The 20,133-nt window shown below is 35.5% G+C and overlaps 1 protein-coding gene across 9 annotated transcripts in view; it reads right to left on the reverse strand.

The window, feature by feature from the left end:
• LOC125655497 (inositol 1,4,5-trisphosphate receptor type 1-like) overlaps window positions 1–20,133 on the reverse strand; it is a 118,679-nt gene that overhangs the window by 33,309 nt on the left and 65,237 nt on the right. For 6 of the 9 annotated variants that reach the window (XM_056143599.1, XM_056143592.1, XM_056143597.1 and 3 more), the window contains 6 exons: window positions 17,651–17,771; window positions 16,925–17,100; window positions 14,653–14,789; window positions 14,322–14,433; window positions 12,587–12,628; window positions 2,726–2,875 (listed from right to left, as the gene is read on the reverse strand). In XM_056143599.1, coding sequence (XP_055999574.1) covers window positions 2,726–2,875; window positions 12,587–12,628; window positions 14,322–14,433; window positions 14,653–14,789; window positions 16,925–17,100; window positions 17,651–17,771 — 738 coding nt within the window. The remainder of the gene's footprint in view (window positions 1–2,725; window positions 2,876–12,586; window positions 12,629–14,321; window positions 14,434–14,652; window positions 14,790–16,924; window positions 17,101–17,650; window positions 17,772–20,133) is intronic. The other 3 variants (XM_056143598.1, XM_056143594.1, XM_056143601.1) reach the window with 1 other exon arrangement.

Consider the following 20,133-nt stretch of genomic DNA (forward strand, 5'->3'; position numbering starts at 1 on the left):
AAAATATAAAAGTTCTATCTCAAACAGTTCTGGAGATATCAAGTCAGGTTTTTTAGTAGGTCAAGGTCACAAGATCAAACTCGATTATATCACAAGGTCTTCTCTTAAAGAATCTATATATATATATATATATATATATATATATATATAAATGAAAGCTTTACCTTGAATAAGTTCCAAAGATACTTAACAGTTAAAGCAGGTCAAATTCCATGATCACAAGGTCAAAGTATGAAATGAATGGTCTTGCCATCTAAATCTATATACAGAATATGGAAGATCTATCTTAAATAGTTCAGTCTATATTGAATAGGTCAGATTTTTAAAAAGTAAGTCCACTCCAAGTCAAAGTCACAAGGTCAAACTTCACAGAATAATAAGGTCTTGCCATGAATAATCTATATACACAACATCAAAGCCCTACCTTAAATAGTTCAGGAGATACTGAATAGGTCAGGCTTCTTAAAAAGTAGGTCAAAAGATCAAGCACCATTGTGTCACAAGGTCTTGCCATAAAAAATCTTTATACAAAATATGAAGGCCCTACCTAACATAGTTCCAAATATATCAAATAGGTTATGTTTTCTTAAAGTAGGTCACACTCCGAGTTCAAGGTCAAAGGTCATAATATGAAATGAAAGATCTTATCATTAGAAATATATGTTCAAGAATATCTTAAATAGTTCAGGACATATTGATTAAGTAAGATTTTTATTAAAAGTAGGTCAAACTTTCAGGTCAAGGTCACAAGATCACACAACAATGCATCACATGAAAGGTCTTGTTGTAAAGAATGTATTATATACAAAACATGAAAGCCCTAGCTTGAATAGTTTTAAAGATTTTTCCTTTATTGCCAATACAACCTATCATTGGGTTAAATACTTCCTGATTTGTTTCATACCGATTGTTAGGTCCTTCTTGGCACACTGATTTTAACTACAGATAACTTCGTTAACCTGATCAAGACATAGGGCTCACGGTGGGTATGACCGGTCAACAGGGGATGATTACTCCTCTTAAGCACCTGATCCCACCTCTGGTATATCCAGGGGTCCGTATTTGCCCACGCAACTATCTATTTTGTATTGCTTACAGGAGTTATGAGATTGATCGCTGTTCATTTCAGCATGTAAAACTTTGACCCCCTACTGTAGCCCCATCCTACCCCTGGGGGCCATGATTTGAACAAATTGGAATCTTCTCTGTGTCAAAACGCTTTCATGTACATTTCCACTTTTCTGGTATAGCAGGATTTGAGAAAAAGATTTTGAAAGATTTAATTTTCCCTTTACATTGTCAAACTTTCATCCCTAAAATGGCTCCACCCTCGGAGGCAATGATTTTAATAAACTTGAATCTGCATTATGTCATGAAGCTTTCACTTTTCTGGCCCAGTGGTTCTTAAGAAGATTTTAAAGATTTTCCCTATACATTCACATGTAAAACTTTGATCCCCTAATGTAGCCCCATCCAACCCCCGGGGCCCATGATTTTAACAAATTTAAATCTGTGCTATATGAGGAGCTTTCACATGAATTTCCACTTTTCTGGCCCAGCTAGTGGTTCTTGAGAAGATTTTTTTTGAAAATGACCCCACCCTATTTTTGCCTTTTTATGATAATCTCCCTCTTGAATGGCTCTTTATTTGAGCAAACTTGAGTCCCCTTTACACAAGGATGATTTGTACCAATTTAAGTTTGATTGAAATTGATTCAGTGGTTCTGGAGAAGATGTGAAAATGAAAATGTGAAAAGTTTATGAACAAACAAACAAATGTGATCAGAATAGCTCACTTGAGCTAAACATAAAATAACAATTACAAACATTACTAAAAGAGCTTTGTACTGAAATTACTGGTCCAATCGTACATCTATTGATTCTTATTTGCCCAGAGCCTTTGTATTGTATAAAAAGCTTATGATTTTCTTATCACTGTTCTACCTTCATACTGTACATCAGGGGAAAAAAACATGGCCCCATTCTAATTCTGACTATTTTGCTTGAATGTGGATGAAATTGGTTTTTAAAAATTGCCTAGTATATGTTACACAAAGAAAAAGAATGTCCATTTTCTTTCAAATAACATGCAAAAATTTACTCACCACTATCACTAATGGTACTCTGAACAATATTGTGGCATATATTGAACTTACTCACCACTATCACTAATGGTACTCTGAACAATATTGTGGCATATATTGAACTTACTCACCACTATCACTAATGGTACTCTGAACAATATTGTGGCATATATTGAACTTACTCACCACTATCACTAATGGTACTCTGAACAATATTGTGGCATATATTGAACTTACTCACCACTATCACTAATGGTACTCTGAACAATATTGTGGCATATATTGAACTTACTCACCACTATCACTAATGGTACTCTGAACAATATTGTGGCATATATTGAACTTACTCACCACTATCACTAATGGTACTCTGAACAATATTGTGGCATATATTGAACTTAATACAGTTAAACTTCGATATCTCAAACACCGATATCTCGAATAACATGGATATGTCAAAGTTCTTCAGAAGTCCCATACACCTATTCTCTCTCAGTCCCATCAAGTTTGAGATAACGAGGTTTGACTGTATATATATATCTGTATATATATATATATATATATATATATGCACCAGTCTCATCACATTACGTGTCCCTGTTCAGTGTGATGATAATGTGACTTGCAACACAACACTTTACCTGAACTTCTATGAGGGATTTCCTTTCTCTTCCTAAGGCCACATTCCTGGACCCTGCCTCACCCCCTCCTCTGCCCCCGCCCCCGTCTCTACCTCGGAGAGGAACTTTCTCATAGTATTGGGCAAGGAGGCTCTGTCTTAAGGCCTCACCCTGTAACAAAAATTACATTATTACATTCCTCTACATATCACAGTAGACAAAGAACTAGGTTCATTAATAGTGTAATTTGGCCTTAATTTTGACTGTAACTTTATACTAAAGCAAACATAACAAAAGTGTTTGTATAAATTTGTGGTTAGATAGTTGTTGTACAGAAAAAGGCATTTCCCAACATTTTCTCTAAACTGGCCAAACCACATTAGCTTTTAAAATAGGTATTAATTTGGATAATCAATGTTTCAAATATAAGAAATCAGTTTAGGGAATTGCATGGCACCTAGTTTACATGCAGGCATAAAATCTGCCTGAAAAGTTTACACTTTTGACTATTAATTTTCAAAGAAATATAAAAATTCTCAATTTTGTAACATCTTAAAGATTTTTTTTTTCAGGAAAGAGAAATCTTCATATTCATAGCCATTGGATATAGAAGTAACTGAATTTCAAAGAAATCAAGTAATTAATGTTGAAACTTTAGGGCCAGAAATGACTATTATTTCACCTAGTCCTTTATGAAACAAAATGAATGAAAAGAAATAAGAATGAAAATCCATGATTTTCCCCACACATATTACACTCCTAATAAGTTAATGAACATTTCGGAGATATAGCTGGGTTGTTTTTTTTATATTATTATTTCAAACTGGCCATTTCTATGAAACTTGCTTCATTCATATGGTGACTCAAACAATGAATTTTGATATTCAAAGCAGAATCAGTCAACCTTTCCAAATCTGTGGAAAGTAAATAACTACTACAGTTTTATGATAATCTAGAGTGAAGAACATGCAGAGGAAGTTACAGTTAAAAAGCAACATAAAGACAGACATGGCTACATGTATCTCTTAGCACATGATGTGCACGGTTAGAGACTCTTTCAGTCACACTTGTGCAAAAGAAAAAGCAAATTTTTATCATATTCAAACTGTTATATTAAAAAAAAATCAATGAGCTATTAATGATCAGATATAGACAGCCTAAAGGGAAGTTAGTATGATATAAAGTAATGTGATTCTATATTTGCTAATTAGCAAACTCATAAAAATCATTAAAGGGACATGGACACGATTTGAGTCGAAAATTTTCAAATTTTATTTTTCCATTTTTAATGTTTAGAAAGCTCAACTCAGGTATTTCTAATGGTTGGCAAAAATTTGAATATCAGTTGCCAAGGCACAAGAGAGATACAAACCTCACAATTCTTTGTTATGTCAACAAGGCTCGTGCCATGTTTTTGAATGCGTATTTATAAAGCAGATTTTTTCAATTAATAAGTTCATTCTGAATACAAATAATTAGTTGCTAGTGTTTGGCACATCTCATTTGGTTTAAACATGTTATTTTCTATTAAGACATCTATATGTTAGCAAAAACATATGGCACGAACCTTGTTTACATAACAGAGAATTGCGAGTGCTGTATCTCACTTACAACTCAATAACTGATATTCAAATTTTGGTTGACATTAGAAATACTTTAGTTAAGCACTGTAAACAATAAAAATGGAAAAATAAAATTTGATGAAATTTTCAGCTCCAATCATGTTCTCCTTTAATGATGTTATGTCAGCCCAGTGAAAATACAGATCAACCTGCTTAATCTGGCACGGAGCTGTGTACTCCATTGTAAATTCTGACCCCATTTTTACAATCCTATCATTTTGACATCTTGTTTCATCCAATACAAATTCTACATCTCAGCATGTCAGATTAAAGACTTATCCAAAACAAAAACATTTATCTCAGCATGTCAGTTTAAAGACTTATCCGAAACAAAAACATTTATCTCTGCATGTCAGATTAAAGATTTATCCACATGAAACCTACATCTCAGCATGTCAGTTTAAAGGCATCCTACAACTCAGTATATCAGATTAAAGACTTATCCAAAACAAAAACCTACATCTCAGCATGTCGGATTAAATAGGTTTCACTGTACTACATAACTTCAGCTTGTTAGCTTGAGCATCTTTTTATATGATTAATAAGTAAAGAGGAAGTTTGCCAAGAGAATATGTAGTAAGCAGAGAAATAACTACACAAAATAAAGGACACTGTAGCTCCGCTCTCATTATGATACACAACTTTACTAAACAATGTAAATTAAATACTCTTTGTGTCAATTATACTAATTGCAATAGACAACACCCATTATCTACAGTCCTTGTAAATGTCCACTCTACCCCTTGCCAGTCAGTGACAGGGAAATGATTATTGATCAGATGCAAGGTTATACATCAAGGTGTTCACAACATATCTTTGGAGGTATACACACAAGATTGTTCCTACAGGTGACTCTCGATAACTCCAAGTTCAAGGAACCTTGATAAAACTTCGAGAGTTCGAGAGATCAAAATTCGGAAATTGAAGGTCCGCCGGTATGGTTCAGATTTTACAGTAACCGGAAATGTTTACCAACAAGATCATATGATATCGTCTTTCCCATGTTTTCCTTCATATTCATCAGGTAGTTTGATATTGAAATAAAAATCCTTATTTTGCATTAATAAAAACATTTCAAAGTTTATGTATTTATTTGTTCTTTAATTATGCTTAGATAGGCTTACAAAACCAAGTTCTGATGATGCTCTACTATCGCAAACTAAACAGAGCACAATGTTATGTCGCTTTATCCAAAGCAAAAATTCTAACGAATGAGTTAAACAATGTTTTAGAGAAACTTTACACAAAGAACAAACTCAACAAATGCAACAGTCTGTAGATCTCTAAATTATGTATAAAACTTACTCTCTCGTCACGTCAAAACAAATTATAGATTTTATTTATAGTCGGATTACATATAATTTTAATCATCACGACACAAAACCCAAGTAAGGTTTAAACTGACCAATTAGCCAATTATATACTGAAGAGTGTCACCTCCACAAGAAACATAGGCAATGTTTCAACTATGTAAACACCTAATTACCCCTCCAGCACTCAACAAAATCCAGGTAAGGCCCAAGCGGAAATTATAACACGCTTGGGTAATGGTGGGTATACGCTACCACCACTTCGAGAGATCGAGAGTGAAAAACAATGAAATGTGTTTTGCGGGACCCAACTTCACTTCACTAGATCGAGAACTTCAAGAGATCTCACGTTCGAGAGATCGATAGTAGATTTGCTTTGTTATATAGAGAAAAAAATCGAGACCATGATTTCACTTCGAGAGATCGAAGTTTGAGCCATCGAGAGTCACATGTATATATATATATATATATATATATATATATATATATATTCCCTACGACTTATTAGATATGAATTGGAACAAGAGGTCATGGGCCATATTGGTCACCTGAATATTAGTTATAAGTATCATTAGCCCAAAGGGCTATAAATTCTATAATAATTCTTCCTGTTCTGCATATCTAGGCTAAATTTTAATATTCAGCAGCAGCATAAAACAAGATGTGTTCTTCAAACACAAAACTTTGCTGTGAAAGGATAGAAATAAGGATGTTCTAATCATCAGCACTAATTTTGATAAATTTGCTATAACTATCTAATGGTTTTAATCTCATTTTTGGGTATAGAAGTTACTAGTTTCCATACAGCGTGTAATATTCTACCATCTGAGCCGTTCCAAAATTCTAATGAAACAATGATACCACTCATCCATTTTTAGTGTTGCTACTGTCACTCAAACAATTAAGACATTCACTGACAACTTTCTTTCCTCTTAAATTGCCTCTTGATTTGACTGCATGTACATGTACATGGTGTGATTGAAATTAACCTGTTCGTGAATTTACGCTCAATGGCCATAGCCAGAGATAGAGATTTTAAACATTTTGCAAACGATAAAATCTTTGGAACAAAACAATTGAACAAATGATGTTGCACTTCGATCATTACATTAAAATTTTCTACTTCATAAACTTAAAAACATTCCCATTATTCAAAAAGGGCTGTATGTCTAAATTTATAATTATCCCAGTTTACACGTATTTAAGGATGGGATTGAATTTTTTGGCATATTATGCAATATAACCTGTTTCGTTCAGTTTAAAATTTCAATCCAAGAAGCAGATTATAAAAAAAAACCCTGAAAAGTGACCCAAATCAGCTTATATCGCATAATATATTCCAAATTTAGATTTATTCCATACAAATCTACATTTATAAAAATGTTAATACACTGAATAGACACAAATCACTTGCACCGTCGTGCAAGGATTCACTTAGGGCTATTCCAGAAATAAATACATGATGGGGGGGGGGGGGGGGGAGGCACCTTTTGTATATACCAAGCACCCATAAAAAAAAATTACCCCATGACCCATCAAATTGATAAACTCATTTTACAATGACCCATCTAATTAAAAAAAACAACTAACCAGACCCACCACAAAAATATTTTTAAAAATGAAAACGGTACAAATCTCGCAAGGTTTTCGGGACAAACATTCTAGTCAATGACGCGGTAATGCCTGTGCGACATTGTATCACAGTAGTTCTGAAGAAACGATATCACATCAACAATCAAAGGCATCTATGGCTGGAATGTTGGAAAGATTGGGAGTCCAAACGATGCTATTATCATGAAATGGGTATGGATATGTTTTTCCATGAATCGTTCGTCTTCTAATGGAGCCCGCGCCCGGAGGCCTCTATATCACCATCACACTGACTGATAAATATAACACATCGGTACCCTCGTATAAATCAACTAAGGTTTGCCTATATTTATTAGAAAACGAAATACCTATTGGTTTCAAAATATTCCCAAAATTGATGCACTGTAAACTGTAATAATCTACAGAACAGAGTTCGCCGCCATCACGTCCAAAGGGACCCTACTAAACGCGCCTCTAATTTGAAGAGTGCCGTAATGGAAAGTTATCCACTGCAAAGAGCGACAACTCGAATAGTTCTATGTTACTTCCGATTTCGAAAGCAGCATTTCGAAAGCACGTTTTCAATTTTCCCTCCGACATTTTGTAACCAACACGACAAGAGCGACAATAAAAATATTCTGAAAACTCAACACCCACGTGGCACAAAATAAAACAATAGAAACTACCCACTACCCATAATAAATATTTTTTTAACAGTCCAACCACGGACCAAATAAAATATGAAAAAATACGACCACCCACACAAAAAAATATCACTTGCCGTCCGACCCCCCCCCCCCCCCCCCCCCCCCCCCCCCCCCCCCCCCCCCATTTGATCATTTCTGGAACAGCCCTTAGCAACTACTAAAGAATTGCTGAGCTGTGAAGGAAATCAATCTTAGTTCTACATATAACCATGTAGAGCATGCAATTTATCAAAATAAAAAATGTAGCTATTAAAGGTGTAGTTTGTGATTAACCTTCAACACAAAAATCAAGTGTAGGGTCTGCATGTAAAGTTTACTTCGATCGCTGTCCTTTAAAGATCGACTTTGAAGTAGGTCTGACGGGAACAAGAGGTACTGTGAGCAATGCTCACTAAGAATACCCCCCGCTTACCCCAATCTCCCAAAGGGTGTTGGTAATAGGTATAAACTACCTCTTTTCTGAGTGTAAAAAAACAAATGGCATGACAAACCGAACCATATTGCTACTTCGATGTCCAGTGCGCATGACCTTTGGACCCCAAAATCAATAGGGAACATCTTCATCCCATGGGTAGTCCATATGTAAGATATGGTGACTGTAGGTGGAAAGGATAATGCTTTAGAGCCCGGAAACCATATTGCTACTTCAATGTCCAGTGCGCTTGACCTTTGACCTTTTGACCCCAAAATTGATAGGGAACATCTTCATCCCATGGGTAGTCCATATGTATGATATGGTGACTATAGGTGGAAAGGATAACGCTTTAGAGCCCTGAAACCATATTGCTACTTCGATGTCCAGTGTACTTGACCTTTGACCTTTTGACCCCAAAATCGATAGGGAACATCTTCATCCCATGGGTAGTCCATATATATGATATGGTAATGGTAGGTGAAAAGGATAATGCTTTAGAGCCCGGAAACCATTGCGTCTACAGACGGACAGACAGACAGACGGACAACCCGATTCCAGTATACCCCCCCAATTAGGCCGAGTCAGTTATATATATATAGAGAGAGAGAAAGAGAGAGAGAGAGAGAGAGAAAACTCTCAACACTTTGTTGAAATATTTCGACGGGGTTACTGGTCTTTTTCAGTCGTGTTTTCGTGAAGGAGACCGGTAACACGGTCGAAATATTTCAACAAAGTGTTTAGAGTTTTTTCTGTATTTTACTTCCGAAAAAGAGACTTTAAATACATATATATATATTGATAAAATTTCAAACTCCTATGGACATACAGTTCAAAGGTACGCCAGTATCGCAACATTAACAATCAACCTTTGCTGTGGTTTATTATGACGTTATAGAAAGTGCGTCTAATGCTAACGAAATGCTGAATTTCTTTAATAATGTGTTACATGAACAGGAGAGGGATGGTTTGGGGAATTTAGTTTTTGCTAGAATTCACAGAACTTGCCTTTGTTCATTCAATTAACAGTATCTAGCGATGGTTACTTCCGAATTTCTTACGAAAATGTGGGTATATATAACAGTAAAAGACATCAAAGCATGCCATGTGTTGAAAATAAATGTTTTCTCGAAGTAGAATATCTATTGATCTTATTACTTAATCTGACAAATTATTTTAGGGGCGAGATCAAATGTTCAATGTTAGAGAAAACTGAGTTAGCATAGTTCTCACCAAGACCCCCCCCCCCCCAATACAAAACTAAATATGAAGTATGTTGAAATTAATCGATTAACAAGTAAAACAAATAAAAGTGTACATTGAAACTATTAAACATTTATTAAAATGTATTATTATGTGGTTTTAAAGTCAGTTTTCTTTTTTCCCCACTAACGTGTAATCGATGTCGGATGACAGAAACTTACGAGTTTTTACCCCCTCTTCCCCCTAACTATTTGAATTTAGAAATTTTTCCGACATGATCTTTGCAAGATATTGAAAATATCCTCTGAGAGATTCATTTTAAAATAACGATATGGAAACTGTGAATGTGAAAGAGACAACAAAACAAAAGCATTGTTCTTAAACGGACAAAATCGCCTATAGAAACATGTACTGAAATTTCTGATCACTTAAAACTGACAAGTATCTACAGGAATTTAAGGGAGTAACCTTTCAATTTTTATTGGGATATAGAGGCAACTGCGGATCCTGCCTTTTCCCGTAGCATTATCGATCCCGTCATTTTTTTTCTTCTTTTCAATATTCAGCACTATTTGAATTCTGGGATATTGCTATCCTGCCTTTTCTTTACATATCGGAGCTCGCCTTTTTCACCCTGTATTCCCCCTCCCATACCTATTGATACTGCGATGGATTATAAGTATAACACGGTTATTCCTGTTTAAATGATAAAATTTATAAGGTATCTGATAAAAGTTATATCTTCTAAAGTTTACGAGATATCTTGTATCTTTTATAAGACATCTTATATTTTTTTTATTTATAAGATATCCCATCACTTTTATACATGTAGATATCTAGTATATATAAGATAAACTTTACAAGACATTTTATTAACGTAATTTCAAATCTCCGTTGTCAAATCAAAACCGATATTGAATCTCACGCTACGTACGGTGCAACTTACACTGAAATCAAATAGTGAAACTTACACTTGTTAGGCACGAGATAATATAATGCCAAATACTTGGGACCGCCTACCTATAATTTAACCGCCCTATCAAAAGCGCTCTTTAAAATCACTCGGGGACTTACCAAATGAACTATCTGAAGCACGTCATGTACTTGCCGATATGTCTCGTTCACACTTACTGTAAATCCACAGTAAATGTATTTCAAAATGCAACAGCAAAATAGTTTGCATATGATATCTTTGTTTAATGCTATTATTCACATATCATACAGGGACTGTAGTGAATTTTTACCAGTGTGACATCGAGTGAACAATCTGTCTAACAGAAGCATCTTGTTGTACACATTTTATTCTATTTCATAAAAGGCCTACAACTTGACAGTGCAGCGAAGTAAATTCCCTTCACCTAGGGATGCTCTTTGTCAAGTTTGGCCGAAATTGGCCCTGTGGTTCTGGAGAAGAAGTTGAAAACGTAAAGTTTACAGATGGACAACAGGAGATCAGAAAGGCTCAGGTGAGCTAAAAATTCCTAACATATTTTCCCACTACACTTGTGCACAAACATACCTTCAAATATTCATGAAAGCCCCGGGCATACAACCCCAAAAATCACAACTTCAAATGATTTTGTTTGTGGACATTGCCATGATAGGTAGCCATCCTACCCTCCAGGGCCATGATTTGAATAAACTGGAATCTACACTACCTGAGGATGCTTGCATATAAAACATGACTTCATGGTCATGCTGTTTTGAAGAAAATGGAAGAAGTCTCTCCCTCCCTAATATTCTCCAAAATCTTGTTCCGCTCTTGAGCCTCCTACCCCCTGGGCTAGGATTTGAACTGCCATCTTTCTGACAGCTAGCTTTATGGTGTCATCACAAATGTGTTGCTAAATAAGTTGTGCCACCAGAGCTCCAGATCTCTGTTCCGCAAACATTACACTTTGGATCTTTGAAAACTGAGACCACGGCACAATTTCAACCTGTTTGCGTTGGTATGCAGCTACAGAGCAATTGACCGGTATTTTGTTCGTATATTTTCAATTCATTTGTTAACTCGCTCATAAAATCTCGCTGTTAAATACGTTAATAACAACTCTTAATAAATCAAATAATACGGGCTTGCTGTATCGGATATTGCATAACTAAAATGTATTGAATAAAATTTATATCGATAATCGATATACTGATCCAGCCCCAATTCCATGCAATCTTAGGGAGTTTTTTAAATATATATAGAATATGGTAATGCTGTATTTCTAACATGTCTTACAGACAGCAGTTGACAGTCATAACTTTCTTACAGACATTAATATCACTACAATCATAGGTACACGGTGAAAATCCTTCTCGACCTAACAGGGAAACACAAACCTCCATCTCGGGGCTCTTGTTTTCGAAATAAATCTCTAAACCCCTGGGGTTATCACTCCACATCTAAACAAAGTGGTCATTAGACTGACTTGTTAATTAAGATGCACAGCTAATCTTAAATGTCATTTGTAATGAATTAAATATTAATAGTCTGAAAGGATCAACACATTACCTTGAAAATGCAAAGCTGAAGAAAATGCACTTCCTACTTAAAATCTAGAGACAACTACAGTTTTTAGTGATCTGGGAGCTTTGTGTGCAAATGGGTGAAAGAACACAACATCTAAAACACAGAAGTTCCTATGAAGGCTTAAACTAAATGCATGTACTTCAACCAAATATTCACATGATGTGCTGATGATCTTCAATTGAAGCTTCGAGTCCATTGAAGTCTGTATAATAAGATTTTAAATCTAATGCCACATGTATTCCATTGATGAGGCTAAGTACATGTACACATAATGTGAGTAAATCAATATTAATATTTTCTTGAATAACTGTATAAGTATCAAAACAACTTTCCAGAAACCCCAAATTAACACAACGAATGATTTTGAATCCTCAACACTGGCACTACGTATTGATCGTTTGTAAATGTAACATTTACGCTAGACTCCATGTTTCGACACACAACAAACAGATCTACACAGTCTAGATGAGTAATGAGTAAGTCAATCCCTTCTGGCGCCCCTTTAAAGCATGCATCTTACCCTGCGATGGTCGTCTAGCTCCTTTTTAGTCTTGTTATCCAGCTGATGAGAAAGCAATGGCAAAGGAGAGACACAATTATTAACGCCCAGCTCGGAAACTGTTATCACACATCCCTCATTATTCATATCATTCCCAGCTCAGAAATATTACAAAATATCCCCCCCCCCCCCCCCCCCCAATCACATAATGCCCAGCTCAGAAATATTACAAAATACATGTATATCCCCTGCTAATCACATGATGTCCAGTTGTAAATTTTCATTAGATGCATCACACAACAGCGATACTAAATGAAGAAATATAAAGAACTACATGTTTATATTGTACAATATGATGTTCACATGAATAATTTTATCATATTCATCATTTAGGTCATATTTGGAACCAGAATTATATAGGTTTTATTGTAAAATAAAGGTGCTAGTACAAGATTATCATAGTACTGTACATGTATTTAAAACGCAGGCTATAAACCATACTTGTCTGACTTGCAATGTATTAGTGGCAATGTAAAACATTAAACTAGTTTGAAATCAATAATCTTGTATTCTTTGTTCAAAATCATTTATATTCATACTTTAGTTTTAGAATTTATCCTTTTTATATATTTTTCATAAAAATTTAGAACAGTACTATAAAGATAGATTTTATCCTTAACTTAGTAACACTGCACTCTACATTAATATGTCAAACTTGTGTAATGCCTTAATTTATTTTGCAACAAAACCCCATAAGACCCATATAAATTTGGTTTCAAATATCCCCAGGATGATAAATATTCTAAAACAGGTCATGTAAACACCATAGTATACAAAATAACCCCCCACCCCCCCCATTAATTCATATTTACAAAATGTCCAGCTTGGAAATGATATTTCGTACATCCCGGTTTTTTTTTACATAATGTCCAGCTTGGAAATCATTGTAATAAATGTACATCCTGTTACTCACATAATACCCAGTTAGATATTGTTTATCACACACATTGTTCACTTTTAGTTTTGTTTTTCCATTAGGACATATTCTGTAGGTTTTCAAGTTACAGGTAACTTGATTAAAGAGTAAACACAAGCATAAGTACAGTGTATATACATGTAATTTTAATCCAAAGGATTAAGGAAGTTTACTCATTTCTTCTGAGTCAAAGAGCTTTGTAATATATAATTATACTACTTACATATTAAGGAAGTCTACTTTTTTCTATAAGTCAGGTCTAGTAATTTATGGAATAATTGTGTAGATTAAGGAATTTTACTACAGTATTTCCGAGTCAGAGAAATTAGTGATATGTGGAATATTTTGTACATTACTAAATAAAGGAAGTTTACATATTTCAGTGTGAGAAAGCTTAGTAATGTACGGGATACTACATAGATTATGAAAGTGTGCTTATTTCAAAGTCAGCGAATCCAGTAATTTAGTGCTTTAGATACTACAATAGTATCATGACAAATGTTCCCGAGTTAATATTTTCATGATTGATGGCAGAGAGACATGGGTAGTGTAGGTATGATGAAACACACACAGAAAACAAAGACCAGTGGTAGATGAAAAAAATAATGAGATTTTTATTTTTACTCCAAAAAAAAAAAAAGTATTTAGTGAAACAAAATTTTACATCTTGCATCAAAACGTAGGATAACATAAAACAAACTCATTTGAATTTCTAAAATCTCAACAGCTTATCAGGTTTTGGTGTAATTATAAAAATCAACAAGAGAAGATAACCCATACCTTTTCTCCATACTCATTGTCCACAGTCATCATTTCACGGAGAGTCTGCAAAACCTTGATACACAAGTTTTCCTCTTTCTCCTCTAGGAGACATTTTGTGTGCCGAATTAGTCTAAAAATTTTTTTTAAAAAGTATTAAAAAGCCAAAGAGCTTTTTTTCACTATTACACAACATTTCATGCTAGATTCATAGTACTGATTTCATAAAAATGAAATAGGACATAAAAATCAACTAGTGTAAAGTGAAAATTCAACAAACTTGAAGGATGACAGCTCCTAAATCAGAGAAAGAATTTACAAACTTTATTCCCTGATGTGCGGTCTATCTGACCTTGATATGAATCCTCCTATCTCACACTTAGTGCCAGCAGGAAACAGTGCCTCCGGACAGTGTAACACATCAACAAGAACAGACAACTCTGCCTGGACAAGGGGACGTAACTGCTTCTCCAACAGCACAACAATGTCCTATTGAAAGGAATTAAAAAATACATGTAACAGTCTGCAACAATTTACTTTAAATCACAGCAGCACAAACAGTTAGAGATGTGCAATATAACACCAGTGTATTCCATTTCACTGAAAATTCTGAACCCAACTGTCTTTTTTTCAATATCCTATTCCTTCACCCTGTGTAATCTAGACACAAGATTTATTCCCCAGATCATGCTTACCTGCATATCACCATCCTGGATCCTGTATCTCTGGAGAATAATGTTGTATTCCAAGACCATGTGAGAGTAAAATTCTCGGGCATGAGCAGATGGGTTAGCCAATGTCAGCTAACCCACCTGTACATGCCTCTACACACGCCAGACAAAAACAAAATAAACCAACCAACCACCCAACCCCCTATCCAATGCAGTAATACACAGAACTTGAAAAATTTAAAGTTACAATTATTAAACAACGAATTAAACAAAAGTAATATAAATATGAATATAACAAACTTTGATAACAAAATAACAATCATGTAACTAATGAAATTTTGTCCTTAACACGGAAAAGCATACTACCATGGTGGTATTACACTACAAAAGAAATATGATTTTCAATACACTTACACTATTAGTAACCAACCATTAAAGCTGGAATCAAAATTTAATAGTTTACTAGGAAACATATTTATTTTAAATACCTTTTATGCGACAAAGATGTCACAAGAACATTTTTTTCCCTGGGAAAATGAACGAGTTTATAAAATTCATATCTAATATTCAATATCATGATGCTTTATGATTTATATATTATGTGTGCTGTTCTTTTGCATCTATCACATTCTTTAGCACCATTAAGGTTATGACAAACTGACTGAAAATAACGAACAGGGCTTAGACAAGAAACCGGAGGAAAAATCCAATACACCACGAGTATGGGTGACCAAGAATAGTAAGAATGTCCCATATATTTCTGTCTGGAAGATAAATACTTTTCCTGAAATCATGACAAACATATTATACCAATAGGAATGATTCACACATATTACACTGTTAGAAATGACCCACACATCACATGAAGAAATAACCCATACATGATCTAGATTGATTGATTGATTGAATATTGTTTAACATCCCTCTCGAGAATCTTTCACTCATATGGAGACGTCACCACTGCTGGTGAGGGGCTGCAAAATTTAGGCCTATGCTCGGCACTTACAGTCTTTAAACAAGTAGATATTTATCGTGCCACACCTGCTGTGACATGGGACATCGGTTTTTGCAGTCTCATCCAAAGGACCGCCCCATTTAGTTGCCTCTTATGACAAGCAAGGGGTACTGTGGACCTATTCTAACCCAGATACATGATTTAGAGGAACGATATATACATGACTTGTAGGAATGACCCACATATAATACTTGTGAGGAATGACCTATATATCACCTGTCAGAGTGACCCAAACATTACCTGTCAGAGTGACCCAAACATTACCTGTCAGAGTGACCCAAACATTACCTGGTAGAATGACCCAAGCATTTACCTGTCAGAGTGACCCAAACATTACCTGTCAGAGTGACCCAAACATTTCCTCTCAGAGTGACCCAAACATCACCAGTCAGAGTGACCTAAACATCACCTGTCAGAGTGACCCAAACATTACCTGTCAGAGTGACCCAAGCATTTACCTGTCAGAGTGACCTAAACATTTCCTCTCAGAGTGACCCAAACATCACCAGTCAGAGTGACCCAAACATCACCAGTCAGAGTGACCCAAACATTACCTGTTAGAGTGACCCAAGCATTTACCTGTCAGAGTGACCCAAACATTACCTGTCAGAGTGACCCAAACATCACCAGTCAGAGTGACCCAAACATCACCTGTCACAGTGACCCAAACATTACCTGTCAGGGTGACCCAAGCATTTACCTGTCAGAGTGACCCAAACATTTCCTCTCAGAGTGACCCAAACATCACCAGTCAGAGTGACCCGAACATCACCTGTCACAGTGACCCAAACATTACCTGTCAGAGTGACCCAAGCATTTACCTGTCAGAGTGACCCAAACATTTCCTCTCAGAGTGACCCAAACATCACCAGTCAGAGTGACCCGAACATCACCTGTCACAGTGACCCTAATATTTTTAGGAATGATGGCAACATTACCTGTAAGCCTTCGATGATGTTGCGGTAGTCACGGGACACTGAAGCGATGGACTCGCGCTTGTGGAGTTTGGAATTGATCCAGACTTTGGCCTTATTCATCACATTGTTCGATTTCTCAAACATCTGGTTCACCTGACTGTCCAGGTCCACTGGGATGGCAATGCCACGGTGTTTGGCTGTTAATTAGAAATTTACTTACAATGCACATTATACAACGGTCTTCACAACCGTATTTGAAAATGGTGGATTTTAAGATCAAATGCATCCAATATTTCCATAGTATTCTATTGTTTTACATGTAATTATGGTTAAACATTACAACTAGCAATAGGTGGGAAAAGTATTTTTCACCGTATCTTTACCTACATGCATGTCAGTGAAGCACATATCTATGCAATACTTCTATGTTTAGTTCCTTACTTATGATGAGACACTTTATGAGACACTTACCTATGTCAGTGAGACACTTTATGAGACACTTACCTATGTCAGTGAGACACTTTATGAGACACTTACCTATGTCAGCGAGACACTTGATGAGACACTCACCTATGTCAGCGAGACACTTGATGAGACACTTACCTATGTCAGCGAGACACTTTATGAGACACTTACCTATGTCAGTGAGACACTTTATGAGATACTTACCTATGTCAGCGAGACACTTGATGAGACACTTACCTATGTCAGCGAGACACTTGGTGAGATACTTGATGAGACACTCACCTATGTCAGCCAGACACTTGATGCAGGTTTCCACATGATACTTCTGTGTTCCTGTCAGCCATGGACAATCGGAGACACGGAATGCTCCTTGTAAAAGCTTCACAAACACTGGCTGTCTCGACTACAAAAACCACACACAGAAAAGCCATTACTTGAGTTATCACAGGTCCCCCAATACATCACAATAACCTTTATTTATTTTGTCCCCTCTCCTAATGCCTAATGGCATGCAGTACCAATATTCAGCCACAAGCCATTCAGCAATATCAGGGATGAGTTCAGCACTTTTTCCAATGCCATTCATAAGAATGACTACAATTCAATTAATTCACACTGGCAGTTTTCTTGTAGTATCTCACATAAGAATTATTTAATGTAAAATTTAATGAATGCCATTACAATGCAATTTAAGTTCAATCAAGATCATTATCAAACCAATACATATAAGAGAAATCAAGAAAAACAGAACAAAAATTATTTCTACATGTATATCTAAATTCTAAACAAAATACATGACAATTCTACATATGCACACACCTGTTAACCTTAGGTGATGGAACTACATAGATGTGTTTGTGAAACACTGATGCCCCGGATTACAACAAAGTGGAACCAGGTCAAAAGTCAATGTTCAGCTCACATGGTCAAAGATTTTGGTCTTGCCACAAGAAATACACATACCAAATATGAAAGCTCCATCTCTTATGGTGTAAAAGATATGACAAAGGTTAAAGTTTTTTGCCACAGACAGACAGACATATGGACTGGCCAAAAACTATATGTCCCTGAATCTTCGATTCTAGGGGCATATAAATAGGCAGATTTTCAAGCCCAAAGCTGAAGTCTATGCAAAGCACAGTTTAGTTAATCTTTTCCTTACTTCCTACAAATTAAAGCTAAGGCCATGATAAAAAAAAATCCTAGATTCTCATCCCCGCCTGCCTCAATTTTTACACCCACCCCAATTAATAAAAAAATTTTTTTTACAAAAAAAAAAAAAAAAAAAGAAAGAAAAATCCAAAATTTTTACAGTTCTTTGGTTTAAAACCGCGTTTCAAATATAATCATGTTCAGTATTCCACTTGTCATTAAAGTTCTGTTTTTATTCCCGCAATTGTCATTTTCTGTCAACGTGATCTTTGGAGTGGACGGAACACACACAGAATGTGTTTACAGTTTTGTGCATAAAGCAAGGACCATGCATACGAGTCGTGAAGGACTGATATGGCTGTGTAATTAGAGATACATACACCCTACTAGAACTGTCAATAAAATCCCCCCCCCCCCCCCCCCCCACCAATTTTCATAAAAATCTAGGAATTTTCTTATTATGGTATAATCTAAAATTCAAGCTTCTTTTAATCTTAACAAACCAAATTCATAATTTTGATCGTGTAGAATAAACTATTTATGTACTATTATCCAGACTGATTTTTCTGTAGCTTTAGTAATCTTAATAGTGTTTTTGTTTGGAAACAAATTGTAAGAGTTGTTGATATTGTTCATTTTTTGATAAATTGAAATGCCATCCAAATTCAATTTTCCTAAAAAGCTGCTTAAAAACCGGTGGACCTGCACCTAAAATGGCAGAGTTATTAAGAGGTCTGAATATGCAAGCAAATCAAGACATGCATATCAACTGAATCATTCTGCACTTCAGTCTTTATCTGATCCGTACAAGAACATTACAAAGACACAATTCTCAATGAAGTTCACAAACTTTGGAACCAAACAAGCAAAATTGCAGCAATCGATCAAACAGGTGGGTACCACTATCTCCTCTAGAGAAAACTGAACAACAAAGTAACAAATCTAAAATACAATGAATTATGCAGTTAGTGAACAAATTTCATTCAAATTCATGCACAAGATTCAATAATATTTAAGAAATGAATAACCATATCAAAAACTTCCTTGGGATATGAAGTGGATGGATCACACGATCAATTCCTGTGAAGCCCTACAAACTTCTCAGTAGATTTTATCCTGTACTGACACACTTTATAGCCCAATGAAGTTTTTAAAATGGTTTTCTATTACTTATATATGCATTTGAGATGAACAGGTGATTCTAAAATATGAAACCACCCATCACACACCATGACGTAAACATGGTGACCCAGAAGCCGAGGTCCTCTGAAACCAGCCGACGCTGAATTCATGCATTTTAGGATTTACTTACTGAGGCTTTGTTCTCATTCTAAAAGGGTATGTTTATATCGAAATGTGCATACAAGACGGCCGGTTGAGACAAAGTAAAAGAGGGATGGGCTCAATTGAAGTTTTGAACATTGAGGAATTTCCAATGGGACAGATACTTGTGTTTCACAGCTACATTTAGGCCTACCTAGTCATGTTGCCGTAGATTTGTTTTAGCAAAACTAAATGAGCGAGTCCTCCTTTCTATACTACTGATAAGTTTTTGCTGAACACTGGTTGTATGTTTTAATCTGATTGCTGTCTGCTTCGTTTTGACCTCTGAC

The sequence above is a fragment of the Ostrea edulis genome, chromosome 7 (genome assembly GCF_947568905.1).
Source record: "Ostrea edulis chromosome 7, xbOstEdul1.1, whole genome shotgun sequence".
NCBI classification, from domain to species: Eukaryota; Metazoa; Mollusca; class Bivalvia; order Ostreida; family Ostreidae; genus Ostrea; species Ostrea edulis.